Source organism: Dipodomys spectabilis, unplaced genomic scaffold (assembly GCF_019054845.1).
Source record: "Dipodomys spectabilis isolate Male_0828 unplaced genomic scaffold, ASM1905484v1 ptg000215l, whole genome shotgun sequence".
Taxonomy (NCBI): Eukaryota; Metazoa; Chordata; class Mammalia; order Rodentia; family Heteromyidae; genus Dipodomys; species Dipodomys spectabilis.
This window is the reverse complement of record NW_024870892.1, coordinates 9,570,734-9,586,753: the sequence shown is the minus strand read 5'-3', so window position 1 is coordinate 9,586,753 and position 16,020 is coordinate 9,570,734. Positions and strand designations below refer to the sequence as shown.

The 16,020-nt window shown below is 57.4% G+C and overlaps 1 protein-coding gene across 1 annotated transcript; it reads right to left on the bottom strand.

Annotated features, from left to right (window-relative positions):
- Window positions 1-1,114: 1,114 nt before the first annotated feature.
- Adamtsl5 (ADAMTS like 5) lies at window positions 1,115-7,966 on the bottom strand. Its single transcript, XM_042697168.1, has 14 exons — window positions 7,870-7,966; window positions 7,231-7,301; window positions 7,014-7,116; window positions 6,331-6,387; window positions 6,135-6,226; window positions 5,714-5,774; window positions 5,462-5,570; window positions 4,169-4,296; window positions 3,690-3,801; window positions 3,231-3,317; window positions 2,960-3,123; window positions 2,546-2,738; window positions 2,401-2,472; window positions 1,115-2,033 (listed from the first exon to the last, which is right to left on the bottom strand). Exons 3-14 carry the CDS (start codon window positions 7,038-7,040, stop codon window positions 1,732-1,734), a joined length of 1,404 nt encoding a protein of 467 aa, XP_042553102.1. The 5' UTR covers window positions 7,041-7,116; window positions 7,231-7,301; window positions 7,870-7,966; the 3' UTR covers window positions 1,115-1,731.
- Between the last annotated feature and the right edge of the window lie 8,054 nt (window positions 7,967-16,020).

Sequence of the window (16,020 nt, the reverse complement as noted above, 5' to 3'; positions counted from 1 at the left end):
CCCCTAGGGGATGTGGACAGCTGGGTGAACGGAAGCCCTGGTTGTCCCTCGTTCTGCCACTAGGGGGTGCGAAGGCACCACACATCTCTCCTGAATTGGCCTAGCCCGTAGCACAAGGTTGGGAAGGGGGCGCTGTGGCAACCTTGGCCTGCAGCACCTGTAGCTGACACACCAAAGTGCCTGAGCTACTGCACAGACTGCTGGGTCCTTGGCACACTGCAGGTGCTCAATAAATACTGCTGGAATGCCTGAATGGAGGGGCAAAGGAGGGACCCCAGGAGAGGACCACCTCCCCAGGGGCTTAAATGAGACATAGGCCTGAGGCCCCTAGAAAGGGAAGGAGCTAGGCCTTAACCAATTCCTCTTATGTTGGCTGCCCTGTTCCTCTCCCTCTGCCCTTTACCCACCAGCAGCCCCTAGAGGGGGACTCTGAAGGGCACAACTGCAGTCAGTGGTCAGCAAGACCCCATGGGGCAGAGGTGATAGCCAGGATGAGCCACTGGGACCCAAGAAAACCCAAGCTGGGCCAGGCACCGGTGACTCACGCCTGTAATCAGAAGGCTGAGATTTGAGGATTGAGGTTCAAAGCCAGCCCAGGCAGGAAAATTCTATGAGACTTCTTTAGTTAACCAGCAAAAAAAAAGGCCTTGAAGTGGAGCTGTGGTTCAAGTGGCCGAGCACCAGCCTTGAGCAAAAAAAACGCTAAAGGAAAGGGAGAGACCCTGAGTTCAAGTTCTAGTACCAACACACACACACACACAAACCCAAGCTGGGCTGCTGTAGAGAAGCAGATTGTCCCCAGCAAGGGGAGAAAGCAGACGGGGGCTGACGTTCCTCTAGCTATCTACTGCTTCCAGAAGAATCTACTGCTTCCAGAAGATAGAACTCAGGAGGCGAGCGATGTGGGGCTCAGGGGCTAAAAGAGCCCTTTTCCCTGTCCCATCCTTGTGTATTTCTTGTCCTTGCCTGGGCGCTGGTGAGGCATGCAGGGGAGAGGTGGAGAGGTGACAAGGTCATCCTGTGACCCCAGGGTGACAAGTTTCTGAGGATGAATATATACAGGTGCAATATTTTGGAAAAAGTAATTAAAAAGAAACCTCAGTCTGTTGACTGAAGGAAACTCAGCTAGAGCGCAAAATTAGGTGAGCCTCCCGGTAGCTAGGACAAAAGGAGGAAATAAGTAGACTACAGTTGCCTTTGTAAGCATGTCTCCTTAAAGGGTATGGCAGTCTGTGAATACACAAGGGATGTGTATGTGTCTGAGAGAGAAAAATGAGCACACAACATGTCTGAGTTAAAGAGTGAGGAGCTTCATGGTGCCAGGCAAAGATGGAGAAGTACATTATAATGTCTTTTTAGGTAGGTCTTGCTCTTGGACATGCTTATTCATGACTAAGCAATTGAGTGCCAGGCAAGGAGAACTACAAGACACAACATTTCTGACTGTAAATAATAGCTATGAGCTTCCTGGCAGCCAAGATGAGAAGAGAAATAAGAGTTCGCATCTGCTCAGTCTTAGTGTATCCTCACCAGGGCCTATCTGCTTGTGACAATGGATCCAACTGCATGCAAAGGTGTCTGTGTGACAGGGAAATCACAGGGCTGCATATGGGAGCTATTGGAAATTTCCTGGGTGAGGGTGAGCCATGGAGAAAGGACAAATTGCATTGAGTTTGAGGTCTGTCAGGTGTGCTGTTCTTGCTGTGTGTAGTGAAGGCATCCTCTCGGGGTTCAGAGAGGACAACGGCGGGAGGCCAGTCGAGCCCTGCTGTCCTCAGCTGGGCTCCAAGGCCGGGCATAGCCAGCGTAAGGCAGCAGCAGCCGGTCTTGTGTGCCGTCAGGGCTGACGAGGCGCCTGACAGCCAGCAGGTAATCTCGGTGGGGAGCCAGTGGTGGGCAGGGGCAGTGGCCTGGTGCCCACACATACTCTCGAGGCCGTAGTGGTGAGCGGTTCTTATAAATCAGCAGGATTCGAACTTCATACTGGGTTTCCTGGGCTTGGCGGTGGCGGCTCAGAACTTGGGCTTGGAACACTGTGGGCAGGGCCAGGATGAGGGTCAGCAGAGCCAGGTCAAGGGTCAATGATGGGTTAGAAGTCTCAACCAGCGAGTCAAATAAGAGCCTGGCACCAGTAATCCCAGCTCTTCAGGAGGCTGAAATCTGAGGGTCACAGTTCCAGGCCAGCCTGGGCAGTTAAGTCCTTGCGACTGGTATCTCCAGCAAAAAGCTGGAAGTGAAACTCTTGCTCCAATTGGTAGAGCACTAGCTCAGGGACAATCCCTAGGCCCCGAGTTTAAGCCCCAAGACTGGTACAACAAAATAAAAAAGGGGTCATATGAGGTCAGAGGTCGTCAGGTCTAGTTGTTCAGGGCTGGGTGAGGGTCGGGGCCGGGGTCTCACCAAAGTCGCTGCCGCAGTAATGGAGCAGCCGGTGGGCGCGACCGCGGGTGTCGGGGCACGGTGGGCAGGAGTCTGCGGGGGACAGTGCTGTGAGGGGAGGGGATCACCCCTCCCGCAGACCCCACCCCAGGGCACCGCACCTCACCTGGGGGCGGGGTCCGGGCCCTCGTGGGGCCGGCCGCGGGGGGAAGGTCCGGGGGCGGGGGCTCCACCTCCCGGGGCTGAGGCTGCCGCAGGGCCCCGCCCGGGGTCTGCGCCTGCGCCTGGAAGGGGCCGTAGCGCTCCCGAGGGAGCCAGAACTCAAAGTGCACCCCGGGGTTGGGCTCCTGCAGGAGGACCTGGCGAGGAGGGGCGGGGCCGGGGGCTGACCCGTGGGTCCCCCGCGGGACCCCAGCCTGCACCCCCTCACCCCGCCTCCCGCTCAGATCCTCTTCCTGCGGACCAGGTCCCAGCCTCCCTGCTCAGACTAACCCAAGTTTCACCCTCCCGAGACTCCGTCCCCGGATGCTGACCTCTGACCTCCCCCCACCTCCCGGAGCCCCCCCCCCCCGCCCCGCACCTGCAGGAGCAGGTCTTGGGAGGTGGGGCCGGCGGCGTGCAGCGTCTCCTCGGGCCCCGGGGCCCGGATGTAGACCACGCGGGTGCCCGCGGCCTCGAAGGTGCCGGGCGGGCTGACCGCCCCGTGCCCGTTGAGCACGTAGCGCCCGTCGCCCGTCAGCAGCGCTGCAAGGGAAGGCCTCTGGGCGCCCGCACGCCCCGTTCCCACCGCCCCGGCCTCGGGTGCCCCACCCCTGCCCGACAACCGCCTCCCACTCGGGCCTCCACCGTACCCAGGTGGTTGCGGCTGCGCTGGGCCACGCGGATGTGTCTGGCGCCCTCGGGGATCAGGGTCACGTTCCAGTAGCCCGCGAAGGCACCTGCGCGGGAGAATATGGGGGGTGCCCGCGGGGGGCGGGGGGGCGTTTGATCGGGGATGTGAGGACTCCGTGAGACACGTCGAGGAGGCAACTAGTTAACTAGGTCCGCGCGAGCGACTGGAGGCGCGGGGAGCGCTACAGCGCGGCAGGGAAAGGGTGGGAGTCCTATCGCTTCCGGGGAGGGTGGGACGACCTACGAAGAGCCAATCAGAAGGACGGGCGCGAGGGGCTGGGCCTCAGGCTGCCCAATCAGCATGGGCCTTTGCTTCCGGGGGAGGGTGAGGGGGGGCGTGACTGGTTAAAGGGTCCGCTCCGAGGTGATGCGAGGGGCGGGACGGGGCGGGACGGGGCGGGGCGGGGCGGGGCGGTCACCGGCGTCACGGAACACGCGCTGCACGAAGAGGCAAGAGTCATTGGCACCACCACAGCGGCCGCATCGGTCCTCGAGGGCGCCCGAGCCCAGTACCCCGTCACAGCCGGCACTCTAGAGTCAGGGACACGCGGTTCACCGGCTTAGACGCGGCTGGCGGGGAGCGGGAGGAGAGGGCGGGGACTGGGGGCTCAAAGGCGCCGGGGGCCGACGTCTGTCATCCCAGCTACTCCGGAGGCTGAGATCTGAGGATCGCGGTTCGAAGCCAGCCCGGGCAGGAGAGTCCCCTTGGGCCTCTTACCTCCAATGAACCACTCAAAAACCGGAAGTGGCGCTGTGGCCCACGTGGTAGGGCGCTGGCCTGGAGCTGCAGAGCTGAGGGACAGCGCCTGGGCCCCGAGTTCGAGCCTCAGGACGGAGGGGGTGGGATGGGGAGGGGCCCGGCCTGGATGAGCGCGGCGGGGGCCCGGCGCATCCTTACCAGACAGCGGCCAGCCACGCAGAGACCCTGGGCTCCTGGGCTGCAGGGGGTACCGTCTAGGACGCGGCCAAAGCTGTGGTAGAAAGTATGCCCCTGGGCCAGGCAGTTGAGCTCACACTGATTGGGCGCTGCAGGGTGAGAGGAGTGGGGGAGCTGGGGTCGCAGTCCCCAACCTCCTCCACCCAATGAGACTAAGAGGTTCAGCCAAAGTTACACCTCGAGGCTGAAGCACAGCCAGGTCTGGAACCCCAGCCTACGCTGCCTCCAGTAATGTGGCCTCTCCCAGGCAAGTACTCCAGATTAGACTAGGTCTACTCTTGAAGGTGCTATCCATAATTAACCTCCTTGCCATCCTTCTTTCCTTCCTTCAGTGTTGTACACTGACTCCGCACACCTACTGTTTGCTAGACACCGTTGCCAGCACCAGGCAGAACTCAGTTCTTGGGCCAGCACCAAGCTCCTGCCCCTCCCACTCAGGTCTGGGCCTCTTTCTAACCTAACTGCCCCACCCTCTCCATCAGACCACACCCCCTCTACCCTCCAGGTCTCCCTAGATCCCCACCTCCCACCTTCTTTTTCCAGGCCTTGCCCCAGATCTCAATCAGTTTCATTTCAGTTACCCATCCCATTCAGACCCAGTAAAAAGTTTGTCCGAACTGAGGGAGTAAGGTGTAGCCTGGGCCTCAGTTTCCCTTGAGCCAAATAGGCTATGTGGCACATAGCCCAGATGCCAGCCTGAGCTTCAAACTTGGGCTCTCCACCCAGCTGGGCCTGGTGGGCAGACAGCCTAGTCAGATCAGGAGCTGGTGGAGGCTGGCCTCTGTTAGGGGTGGGATTTCCACAAGGTTCCTTCAATTCTCAGGGCAAAAGCAAGAAGAGGCAGAAAACCAGCCCAGGAGGCTGAAGGGTGGAACTTTTCCCCATCTCAGGTTTTTCTTATCTATGTGTCTCCACGACGGTGTCTGAAGCTGCCAGTCTCCCTTCAATCTGGAGGCGTGCTGCCCCGGGCACCCAGTTATATAACTCGCTATTTTCAGCTCAGTGCGACATTTCCTGTTACTGGGATAAGTTAAAGAACCGTTGGCCTCTGGATACAGCACTGAGTAAATCCTCAGGCTGGTGTTTGGCCTCTGCAGAATGGACCCCGCTTCCTTCGGTCACTGCTTCTTGCTTTACTTCACCAGCTCCTACATAGCCTTCAAAGCCCCAGTGCCAATGTCCCCATTCTCTGTGCAAGTCTCTAATTCCCTTTCTCCTCCTGAGCCAGCTCTGACAAAAGGCTAGGTCACTCACCCCCGTAGAAGGGCACCCATTGGTAGGTCTTCTGGGTGCCCAGGACTGGGCGGCCATTGTAGAGTGCACACTGTATGTCCCTGAAGGGTACGGCCCCTGGGGGACATTCCTGGGGGTAGAAAGAGGTGTGTCAACTCCAGGGAGCCCCGGGAACCTGGAGGCATGGCAAGGCGTACGTGGAGCATCTGTGGGGAAGGGAGAGGGATTCAGGGCAGGCTGGGGGGGGGGGGGGGGGATGTGAACCCAGCTTACTGGCAGCTGGCAGAGGCGGTACTCATGGCTGTCCCCCCAGCACGGGTCTTCCTCAGGGAACCTGAGGGGAGCAGGGTGGCTTGAGCTCGGACTACAACTCCTGGGGACTCCCCGCCCAGTCCACCCTCCGCCCACACCAGCCCCACCCGCATTCCAGTTGGGCCCTAGGGATGAAAGGGCACAGCATGTGTGGGCAGGCAGGGGGTGGGGCCTGGGAGGGGCGGGGCCGCGGCGGGGCGGGGCCGCGGCGGGGCGGGGCCGCGGCGGGGCGGGGCCGCGGCGGGGCGGGGCCGCGGCGGGGCGGGGCCGCGGCGGGGCGGGGCCGCGGCGGGGCGGGGCCGCGGCGGGGCGGGGCCGCGGCGGGGCGGGGCCGCGGCGGGGCGGGGCCGCGGCGGGGCGGGGCCTCGCCCCCTCCCCTCACCGGATGCAGCGCCGGCTGCGCACCGAGACGCCCCGCCCGCAGGAGCTGGAACAGCGGCTCCAGGACCCCCACGGCGTCCACTCTCCCGGACCCTACTTGGGGAGACAGAGGCCGGTCAGCCTGGAGACGAGAGCAAGACCCCACACACTGCCCACCACGTCCTCATCCGACCCCTGGGCTCCTGCTCCCCACTTACCTGAGCACTGCCCCCCAAACTACAACTTAGGAGGGTCCACAGCAAAAGCAGAAGGTTCTGGAAGAGACGAAGTCTGGGGGGAGCAAGGGGGTTCTCTCCAACTGGTGGCCGCAGGAGGCGGGAGCTGAGCCTCATCTCTGCCCTGGCTGGCTGCACAGTACCCAGTAACAGTAGCTAAACCTCTCTGAGCTCCTTTGTCATCTCTGAAAAGATCGGAGGTATGGTAGCCCCCTCCTCCACCCCGCTCTGCAGGAAAGTTTTGCATTTTGGGTTTGTTGTTGTTGCTGTGTTGGTCGTGGGGCTTGAACTCTGGGCCTGGGGGCTGTCCCTGCGCTCTTCAGCCCAAGGCGGGCTCTCTACCACTTAAGCCACCACAGCGCCACCTCTGGTTTTCTGGTGTTTCGTTGGAGATAAGTTTCACAGACTTTCCTGCCCGGGCTGGCTTTGAACGGTGATCCTCAGATCAGCCTCCTGAGTAGCTAGGATTACAGGTGTGAGCCACCAGGAGCCCACCTGAAGGAAAGTTTTGGAGGGTTGATTGAATCAAATAGAGTGAGACTGTTACATGCTATTACTGAGTATTCCAAATGCACACTATAGGGGCTTGACCAGTGTTTGCTGATTGAAGGAATCATTGCACAGATCGGCCCCCTCATCATTCTCCCTGTCATCAATGTTTCTACCTTCCTCTGTGGCCAGGGACCAGCCATTGCGCTTCTTGGGACCTCAGTTTCCCCATTTGTGCACTGTAGGCCAGCTGGACTCAGTCCATGATTCTAGGAGACCCTGCAGAGGGTGTGAGCAGTGGGGTTGAGTCAGATGCTAAGTCCCTGCCAGAGTCCCCTCCTCCCCTCCTCCAACTGAGGCAGTCCCAGGATCAGGGAGGCAGGGAGGGGTGACCTGGCCCCAGTCCAGCGGTGGCCTCATGGTCTCACAGCAGAGGGTGTGGGAGGGAGTGCCCAATGGCCTGCCTGGGGAGGAAGAGGGTGAGATGAGCCTAACCAGGGGAAAGGAGGCAGCTGGGGCCTCAGTTTCCCCAGTTGTCCCCTCTGCAGAGAGGGATGAACTTACTCTGACACCCAGACACCCACACCCTCCTCAAGATCAAGGCTGCCCTCTTGACCCACAGCTGGGTGACCCGCTTGGTCCCCACCCCGCTGTGAGTTGGATAGAGCAGGGCTGGCCCAGGAAGCAGGAAGCCATGGGGACTGACAGCTAAGCTGGGGCAGGGGGCTTAGCCCGGGGATAGGGGGTGGGGTGGGCACGGGGCCTGGACCACTGGGGTGGGTGCGCTGCAAAGACTACCAGCCCACTGCGCTCTAATTCCCAAAGCAGCAGCCCGCTCCTCTGCTGGCTGCCCCACTGCTTTGGGGGGGGGGGTAAGCCAGGTTCCTGGGCCTCAGTTTCCCCAGGAAGATGTGGGATCACTGAGCTCACTGGCTCTGCCTTCATCGATCCTCCACCCGGTAGAGACGCGGGAGGGCAAAGACCGTGAGGTCACCGGGCCAGGATGGTGGTAGGATAGGAAGAAGGACTTACCCGGTGGCGTAGAGCCCAGGCAGCGGTTCCGGGCTTCCCGGGCGGCCCTAGAACGAGCGGAAACGGCGGGGCCCGAGGTGTGGGTGGGGGAGCTCCGGCCGCCCCGCCCTGCCGGAGCCTCCGGGACGCGCCCCGGCCCCGGGGCCGCAGGGTCCAGGCCCGACGCGCCCCCGCGCGGCCGGATCCGAGGCCAGGTGCGGATTGTCCGACGGGAGCCCGGTGGCGTCCGCGACCTTGGGAAGCCGGGCGGAGGGAGGGGGGAAGGGGGGGCGGGCAGGACGCGGGCCCCGGCCCCCCTTCACCCCACCCAGGGCTGCTATTCCGGGCGCCGCGCTCAGGGCCCGGGAATGCGCGCGCGGAGGTCGCCCTGCGCGGGGACGGGAGTCCGGGAGCCTCCCCGCGGACCCGGGACTGCGACCCCTGCGGGGACCTTTACGCTCCCGATCCCTTCCTTCCTTCCTTCCTCTCTCGGGGTTCCCCCGCTCCTGGTCTCCGCACCCCATCCGCCCCCCCCCCCCCCCCCGCGCACTGGGGAGAAGTTCGCCCCGGGGCCGGGCGTGGGGGGCGGAGAGACCCTCCCAGCTGGCGCATTCCCGGGCGCTGCTGTCACCCGGGCGCGCCCCACCCCGCCTCACCCCCCCTCCCCGCCCTCACACACCTCCCCCCGGCCCGGCCCCCCGCCTGCCAGCGCCGCTCCCCAGCCAGTCCCGGGGCCAGGAGGCGCCTTCCTAGTCTCCCGGCAAGGTGAGTCCTGGCCTCGCCCTCTCCAGCCTCAGTTTCCCCATCCCGTCAAAGAGTCTCCCCGTGGACCTGTCGGGTGGACCTGGACTTTTCTGCTCAGACCAGCAACCCCTGGGACACCCCAAGAGCTCCCAGCACCCAACCTCGTGGTCGCGGCGTCCGGTGGCCCCCACCAGCTTGTCTCGCCATCGCCCCACGGCGCCCCCTGGCGCTTGGCTGGGGGTTGAGCAGGGTCGGTGGATATCTGTGCTCTGCCCCCCGTCCCACCCCCCCCACCCTCCCGCCCCAGGTTTGGCCCAGGTTCAGCTCCCATGTCCCCCACTTCAGGAAATCCACTTTTCCTGTGTGTATGAGCCAGTCCTGGAACTTGAACTCAGGACCTGGGTGCTGTCCTAAACCTCTGTAGGCTGGTGCTCTACCACTTGAGCCACTTCCTTGGAGATAAGAGTCTCATGGACTTTTCTGCCCCGGGTTCGCTTTGAACCTCGATCCTCAGATCTCAGCCTCCTGAGCAGCTAACCTTGAGGCCCTCCCCCCAGTGTCTGTCCAGCTCTTCCAGCCTGGGAGGGCCTCAGAGCAGAGCCACCCAGTGCCACTTACTGAGCACCGTCATACCCCGTGCCCGCGCAGACATTCACAGCTGGGAGTGTGTAATCCCAGCTTTCCATCTGGAAGCTTGAGGAAGTACCCAGGCCCACTATAGGGGAGGGTGGAGAGGAGCCCCCTCTCAGAGACAGTGGGGCAGCCCTGGCCAGGGTGAGTATGTGCTGGGTACGATGAGGTGGACTGGAGAAGCAGAGGATGGGTAATGCCAGTAGAGGGGGGGGTGCTCTAACTCTGGCTGCTGTGGGGGCGGGAGGCGATGAGGACTGGGACTAAACTGGGTACAGTGGGTAGTTCCTGCCCTATTTGGAGGCAGAATCGTGTGTGTGTGCATGCACGCGCACATAAGCATGCGCACCAGAACTGGGGCTTGAATTCAGAGCCTTATGCTCTCACTTGGCTTTTCCATTCAAGGCTGGTGCTCTACCATTTGAGCCACACCTCCACTTCTGGCTTTTTGCTGGTAGATTGGCGATAAGAATCTCATGGACTTTCCTGCGTGGACTGGCTTCCAACTGGGACCCTCTGATCTTAGCCTCCTGAGTAGCTAGGATGAAAGGCACAAGCCACCAATGCACAGCTTTAGAGGTAAAATCTACAGCAGTTAAAGTTGCACCCCCACTGAACAAGAGTGGGGTTGGTGGGGGTGGGCCTTCAGAAGAGGGTTGGTGGCTGTTGGCCTTCAGAAGAGTATGTGGGTATCATAGCATTGGGGGTCCTGAGTCCTGGATGAAATCAGAGCTTGAGTATCAGAGACCCCAGGAGAGAAGGAGAGCAGGCCAGCCAGAATAGGAGTGGCAGAAAGTGGTCATGGACCACAGTGGTAACGCTGAGGAGCAGGGCCTGGGTGGGGTGATAAGCTTGGTTAGCAGGAATAGAGGGGGTAAGAGGAGGGCATCTGCGCCAGGCAGTGCAGAGACCCTCTGCTGAGTACCTATAGGAAGTGTATTAGAACAGGCACTGAATCCTGGACAAGAAAAAATTATGGGAAGCCAGGTGCCAGTAGCTCACACCTATAATCCTAGCAACTCCGGAGGCTGAGATCTGAGGATTGTGGTTCAAAGCCAGCCTGGGCAGGAAAGTCCATGAAATTCTTATCTCCAATGACTCACCAAAAATCCAAAAGCGGAGCCGTGGCTCAGTTGGTAGAGCATCAGCCTTGAGCAAAAATGCTCTGAGACAGCACTCAGGCCCTAAGTTCAAGCCTAGGACTGGCAAAAAAACAAAGAGTTGTGGGGTCCTGCCTCTCCTCACTCTTGATCACACAGCAGGAGATGCAGATAGCATGTTCCCCAGGGGGCTCTGAAGTGGCATCTGGCGAAGGGCAGGGCAGGGCAGGCTGCTCTGGTGCTGATGTTCTCAGTGACCCAGGGAGGGGGCTTCTGGCTTCCCTTCCCCACTGGGTCTTTTTTTTTTTTTTTTGTCAATTGTAGGTCTTGAACTCAGGGTCTGGGTGCTGTCCCTGAAGCTTTTGCTCAAGGCTATCACTCTACCACTTTGAGCCACAGCACCACTTCTTATGTTCTGGCACTTAATTGGACATAATAGTCTTTTGGACTTTCCTGTCCAGGCTGGCTTTGAACTGGGTGCCCGGCGCCCACCAGTTCTTTGTGTGGTCTCTGGCCTAGAAGTAGGTAAGCTGGGTCTCCTACTCTGAGCTCCAGCCAGAAGCCCCTCCTTGGGGCAGGGTATTAAGGCTCAGCCTCACTAGCCTGCTTCTGTGGGCTCAGAGACGTGGACTTAAGAACCTGGCTCCTTTCATTAAAAGCATGGTTTTATGAACTTGAACATTAGTTCAGAGCTCAGGTGCAGGTAGCTCATAGCTGTAATCCTAGCTACGTAGGAGGATGGGATCTGAAGATCTCTGGTTCAAAGCTAACCTGGGCAAGAAAATACATGAAACTCTTATTTCCAATGAACCACAAAAAGCCAGAAGTGCAGGTATGCCTTTGTTGTAGAGTTGTAGAGTGCTAGCCTTGAGAAAAAAAGAAAAAAGCCAGGACAGAGATCGAAGTCCTAAGTTCAAGCCCCAGTGCCAGCTTAACTAATGTCCTCTTGTCTGTCCCAGGATGGCTTATGACATTGAGCTTGCTCTCATAATTAGAAAAGACTGGCTCGATGGAAACAGACTTGCTGTGGAAATGAACCACTGGTGCTGATGCTCACGCAGCACCTTCCACACTACCAGAGGGGATCGATGTTAGCATAGAGGTCAGTGATGCAGGAGGAAAGGGGGAGAGAGGAAGTGGGCAGGGGCCTGCCCTGCAGCGGCACCTGCTGTGTGTGTGTTGGGGGTAACACCCAAGATGCCTACTCTGCCCACGGGAACTGGGACGCTCAGGGAGGCTACCCAGCAGGTCTGGATGAAGCATCTTCTGGGCACACAGCAGGGTACCAGGACCAAGGCTGGATCTAGTACCTGTGAGTAAACTTCCTTTCTGTCCTTTCTGGACAGAAAACCAACAAAGGGAAAAAAGTAAACCATCAGATTGTGATGGAATAGAATGCAAGTGACACGAATTAAGGGTACAGAATTGTGGGATGACCTCCTGGGCAAAGTGACCTCAACTATGACAAGACATCAGGTGAAGATTCAGGGCCTGTAATCCTACCTACTCAGGAGGCTGAGATCTGAGGATCGAGGTTGGAAGCCAGCCTTGGTAAGAAAGTCTATGAGACTCTTATTTCCAATGAACTACTACAAAAGCCGAAAGTGGAGATGTGGCTCAACTGGTAGTGCACTAGCCTCCAGCAAACAAAGCCCAGGCTATGAAGTCAAGCCTCAGCTCTAAAAAAAAAGATTCAGGGAAGCCAGGCGCCAGTAGCTCATGCCTATAATCCTAGCTACTCAGGAGGCTGAGATCTGAGGATTGCAGTTCAAAGCCAGCCCAGGGACTGGGAAGGTGGCTCAGTGGTAGAATGCTTGCCTTGCATGCATGAGACCCTGGGTTTGATTCCACAGTACCCCATAAGCAGAAAAAGCCAGAAGTGGCGCTGTGGCTCAAGTGGTAGAATGCTAGCCTTGAGCTGAAGAGCTGAGGGACAGCACCCAGGCCTAGAGTTCAGGCCCCATGACCGGCAAAAAAAAAAAAAAAAAAAAACCAGCCCAGGCAGGAAAGTCTGTGAGACTCTTATCTCCAATAAACCACCAGAAAACTGGAAGTGGCACTGTGGCTCAAGTGGTAGAGCACTTGCCAGAAGCTGAAGAGCTGAGGGACAGGGCCAGGCCCAGGGTTAAAGCCCCAATCATGGCCAATCATGGGGGCTCCAGAAAAGAAAATTCAGGGGTAAAGAGTAAAGGTAAAGTAAAATAGCATGTGCAAAGGCTCTGAAGTGAGGTGAGCTTGTTGGAGATTCAAAGGTCAACAAAGAATCTGGTAGCAAATTTGTGATAACCCCTGTCAGAGCTTATTTAGACAAGATTTTTAATTTTTTTAATTTTTTATTTATTTTTTGTTGGGTCTCGGGGCTTGAACTCTGGGCCTGGGCGCTGTCCCTCAGCTCTTCAGCTTAAAGCTAGCGCTCTACCTCTTGAGCCACAGTGCCACTTCCAGCCTTTTCTGCTTATGTGGTGCTGAGGAATCGAACCCAGGGCCTCATGCATGCAAAGCACGAACTCAACCACTGAACCACCTTCTCAGCCCCGCTTAGACAATATTTTTGGAAGAAGAGGTCCCAGGAGAAAGAAGAGGCAGCTTCTAAGGATGACCAGAAAAAATTCAGCCTAGAAAGATGGTGCATGGGGGAAAGCCAGGCAGTCATAGCATACTCCTGAAATCCTAGATATCCAGGAGGCTGAGATCTGGAGGATTGTGATTTAAAGTCAGCCAGGGTTATAAAAAAAACAAAAGCCAAACTCTATTTCTAAAATTATAACTACCACAAAGCAGGGCTGGAGGTGTGGCAAGGCATTGAAAAACTGAGAAAGGGTTGATCTTGGAGGTGGTGGTTTCTGGAGGACCTGAGCCATGAGTTCAGGCATGCTCTCTGGCCATTACGTTAAACCTTGTGACCACAGCCCCCATCCAGACCTGTATTGCTTTAGACTGCTGCTTCCCCAGCTCGTGGGCTGCAGGTCCTTGGAGCCCTTCACAGCCAGTTGAGGTCTCAGGAGCCCTGACATATGGATGACCAGAGCTGGTCTGGGTCAGGTGGCTGACCATCTCCCCTTTGATACATTCAGGGAGAAGGGGTGGGAGGCGGTCACTGCTGAGCTGTGCAGGGGCCCAGTCATCCTCTAGGGAATTGCTGTCGCCGGCTTGGTCAGCAGCCCCCGCTTCCACCTGAGGCAGGTATTTTGAGCAAAGCTTCCCGAGAAATCTGCTGAGTGCAGAAAGTTATCTCAGGTCAGCAAAAGAATGGAAACTGGGAGGGAAGCGGGGCCCACGATCTGGAGGTGGGAGGATGGGGAGAGGGCGGGCTGGGCAGCCAGGCCCTGGTGGAAGGGAGTGGAGAATCCAGCTTGTGCCAGTGCATAGCCGTGCCTCAGTTTCCCCCTCTGTAGGTTGAGAGTATTAAGAAGCTCCCCCATGCATGTTTTTTGGGTGGGGGTGGGGGTGGTGTGGGAGGTGTGTGTGTGTGCATGTGTGTGTGTGCGCGTGTGTGTGTGTGTGTGTGTGTGTGTGTATTGGGGCTTGAACTCAGAGCCTGGGTGCTGTCCTTAGGCTTTTGTTTCCTCAAGGCTGGTGCTCTACTATTTGAACCACAGCTTCATATGCAGTGTTTAATTAGATATAAGAGTTTCATGGACTTTCCTGCGCAGGCTGACTTTGAACCACGGTCCTCAGATCTCAGCCTGCTGAGTAGCTAGGATTATAGGCGTGAGTCTCTGGCATCCGGCTTCTCCTTTCTTTTCAACATGGATGAAACTGGGGGCCATTCAAACTCACCACAGTGCATTCCCCAGTGGCAGGTCATGCAAATGTGATACGAACCCTTCTCTATCTGATTTGAAGACATTTCATCACCCTAAAAGGATACCTGATGCCCATGAACAGTTACCCCATTCCTTACAGTCTGCCAGAGAGAGGCCTTTAGGGAGATTTCATCATCAGTTGCTCCCTGGGAGACCACAGTGTAGGCTAGAGTCCAGGAGCCAGGATCGGGGGGTCAGCTGGGCAAGGAGGCTGGAGTGGGGGAGAACTCACTCAGAAAGGTACAGGCTGGCATTAGGAGGCTTCCACCCCCACCCCCACCCCCCTGCCCAGCTCTGATGTGGTATTCAAGCCAGAGAACCCCAGCAGGCAGTGGAGGTGGGGGGAGCTGGTCTCAGAGCCATGGACGTCAGCTGACAGGCCTACTGCTGCAGGCTCTGGTGCCAGGACCTCCGGTTTCTTTCCTCAGGAAGCTCCTGTGTGCCACTGATGTAGCTGCCAGACCTGGGGCAAGGGCTCTGCCTGGCAGCTCTCACTGGGGCAGAAGCTTGGGGGGACCAGATGGCAGGGCCCAGGGCTCTGGGTCCAACACCATTTCAGCTCCAGGCTAGTCTGGGACACTCACAATTTGTGACTGAGGGGCTAGCTACTTTCTGGAAAGAACTTCACTGGCTCAGTTTACACCCAAAAACGTCTCCTAACCCCCTGATTAAAGTGTGTGTGTGTCTGTCTGTCTGTCTGTGTGATGGCTCTGGGGTTTGAACTCAAGGCCTAGTGAGCCTCTTTGTGCCAGAGACTAACACTACCACTTGAACCACATCTCCACTTCTGGCCTTTGGTGGTTAATGGACTTTCCTGCCCAGGCTGGCTTTGAATTATAGGTGAAAATCAATGTCTCCTGACTTGACTAAATCTAGAACACCTTCTTTTGTACTATTTTAAGTACTGGGAATTGAACTCAGGGCCTTGTGCTTGCTAGGCAGGTATTCTACTGCCTGAGCCCTGCTGCCAGCCCTTTTTTGTTTTAGTTATTTTTCAGATAGGATCTTCCAATTTTGCCTAGGCTCATCTGAAACCACAGTTCTTCTGACCTCTGCTCCCCAAGTAGCTGGGATGAGAAGCATGAGCCACCACGCTCAGCCTCTTCAAGGTACTTTCAGCAGCTGTCATTTTACAAGGGCTGGGATGAGACTGTGTCTCAGACACACATAGCTGATACACAGGTCTTCATGTAATAGGTATGGAGCATGTCCCCAGCACGTGTGCTATCAAGAGGAAGCTGACTTTTTTTTTTTTTTTTTTTTAATCAGCCATGGAGCTTGAACTCTGGGCCTGGGTGCTGTCCCTCAGCTCTTCAGCTCAAGACTAGCGCTCTACCACTTGAGCCACAGCACCACTTCCGATTTTCTGGTGGTTTGTTGGAGATAAGAGTATCATGGACTTTCCTGCATGGGGTGGCTTTGAACCTCGATCCTCAGATTTCATCCCCTGAGTAGGATTACAGGTGTGAGCCACCAGCACCCAGCTGTTTTTTGGTTTTGATGCTGGTTCTGGGGCTTGTTGAATTCAAGGCCTGGATGCTGTCCCTTAGCTTTTTTGTTCAAGACTAGTGTTCTACCACTTGAGCCACAGCACCACTTTTGCCTTTTTGGTGGTTCATTGGAGATATCAATCTCACAGATTTTCCTGCCTGTGCTGGCTTTGAACCTCAATCCTTCTATCTCAGCCTCCTGAGTAGCTAGGCTTACAGGACAGTGCCCAAGCCCTAAGTCCAAACCCTATTACTGGCACAATAAATAATACATAAATAACAAAATTAAAAAATTCTACACAGCCAGTGGCTCACATCTATAATCCTAGCTACTTAGGAGGCTAAGATCTGAGGATCTTGGTTTGAAGCCACCTCAGACAGAAAAGTCTCCATGAGATGCTT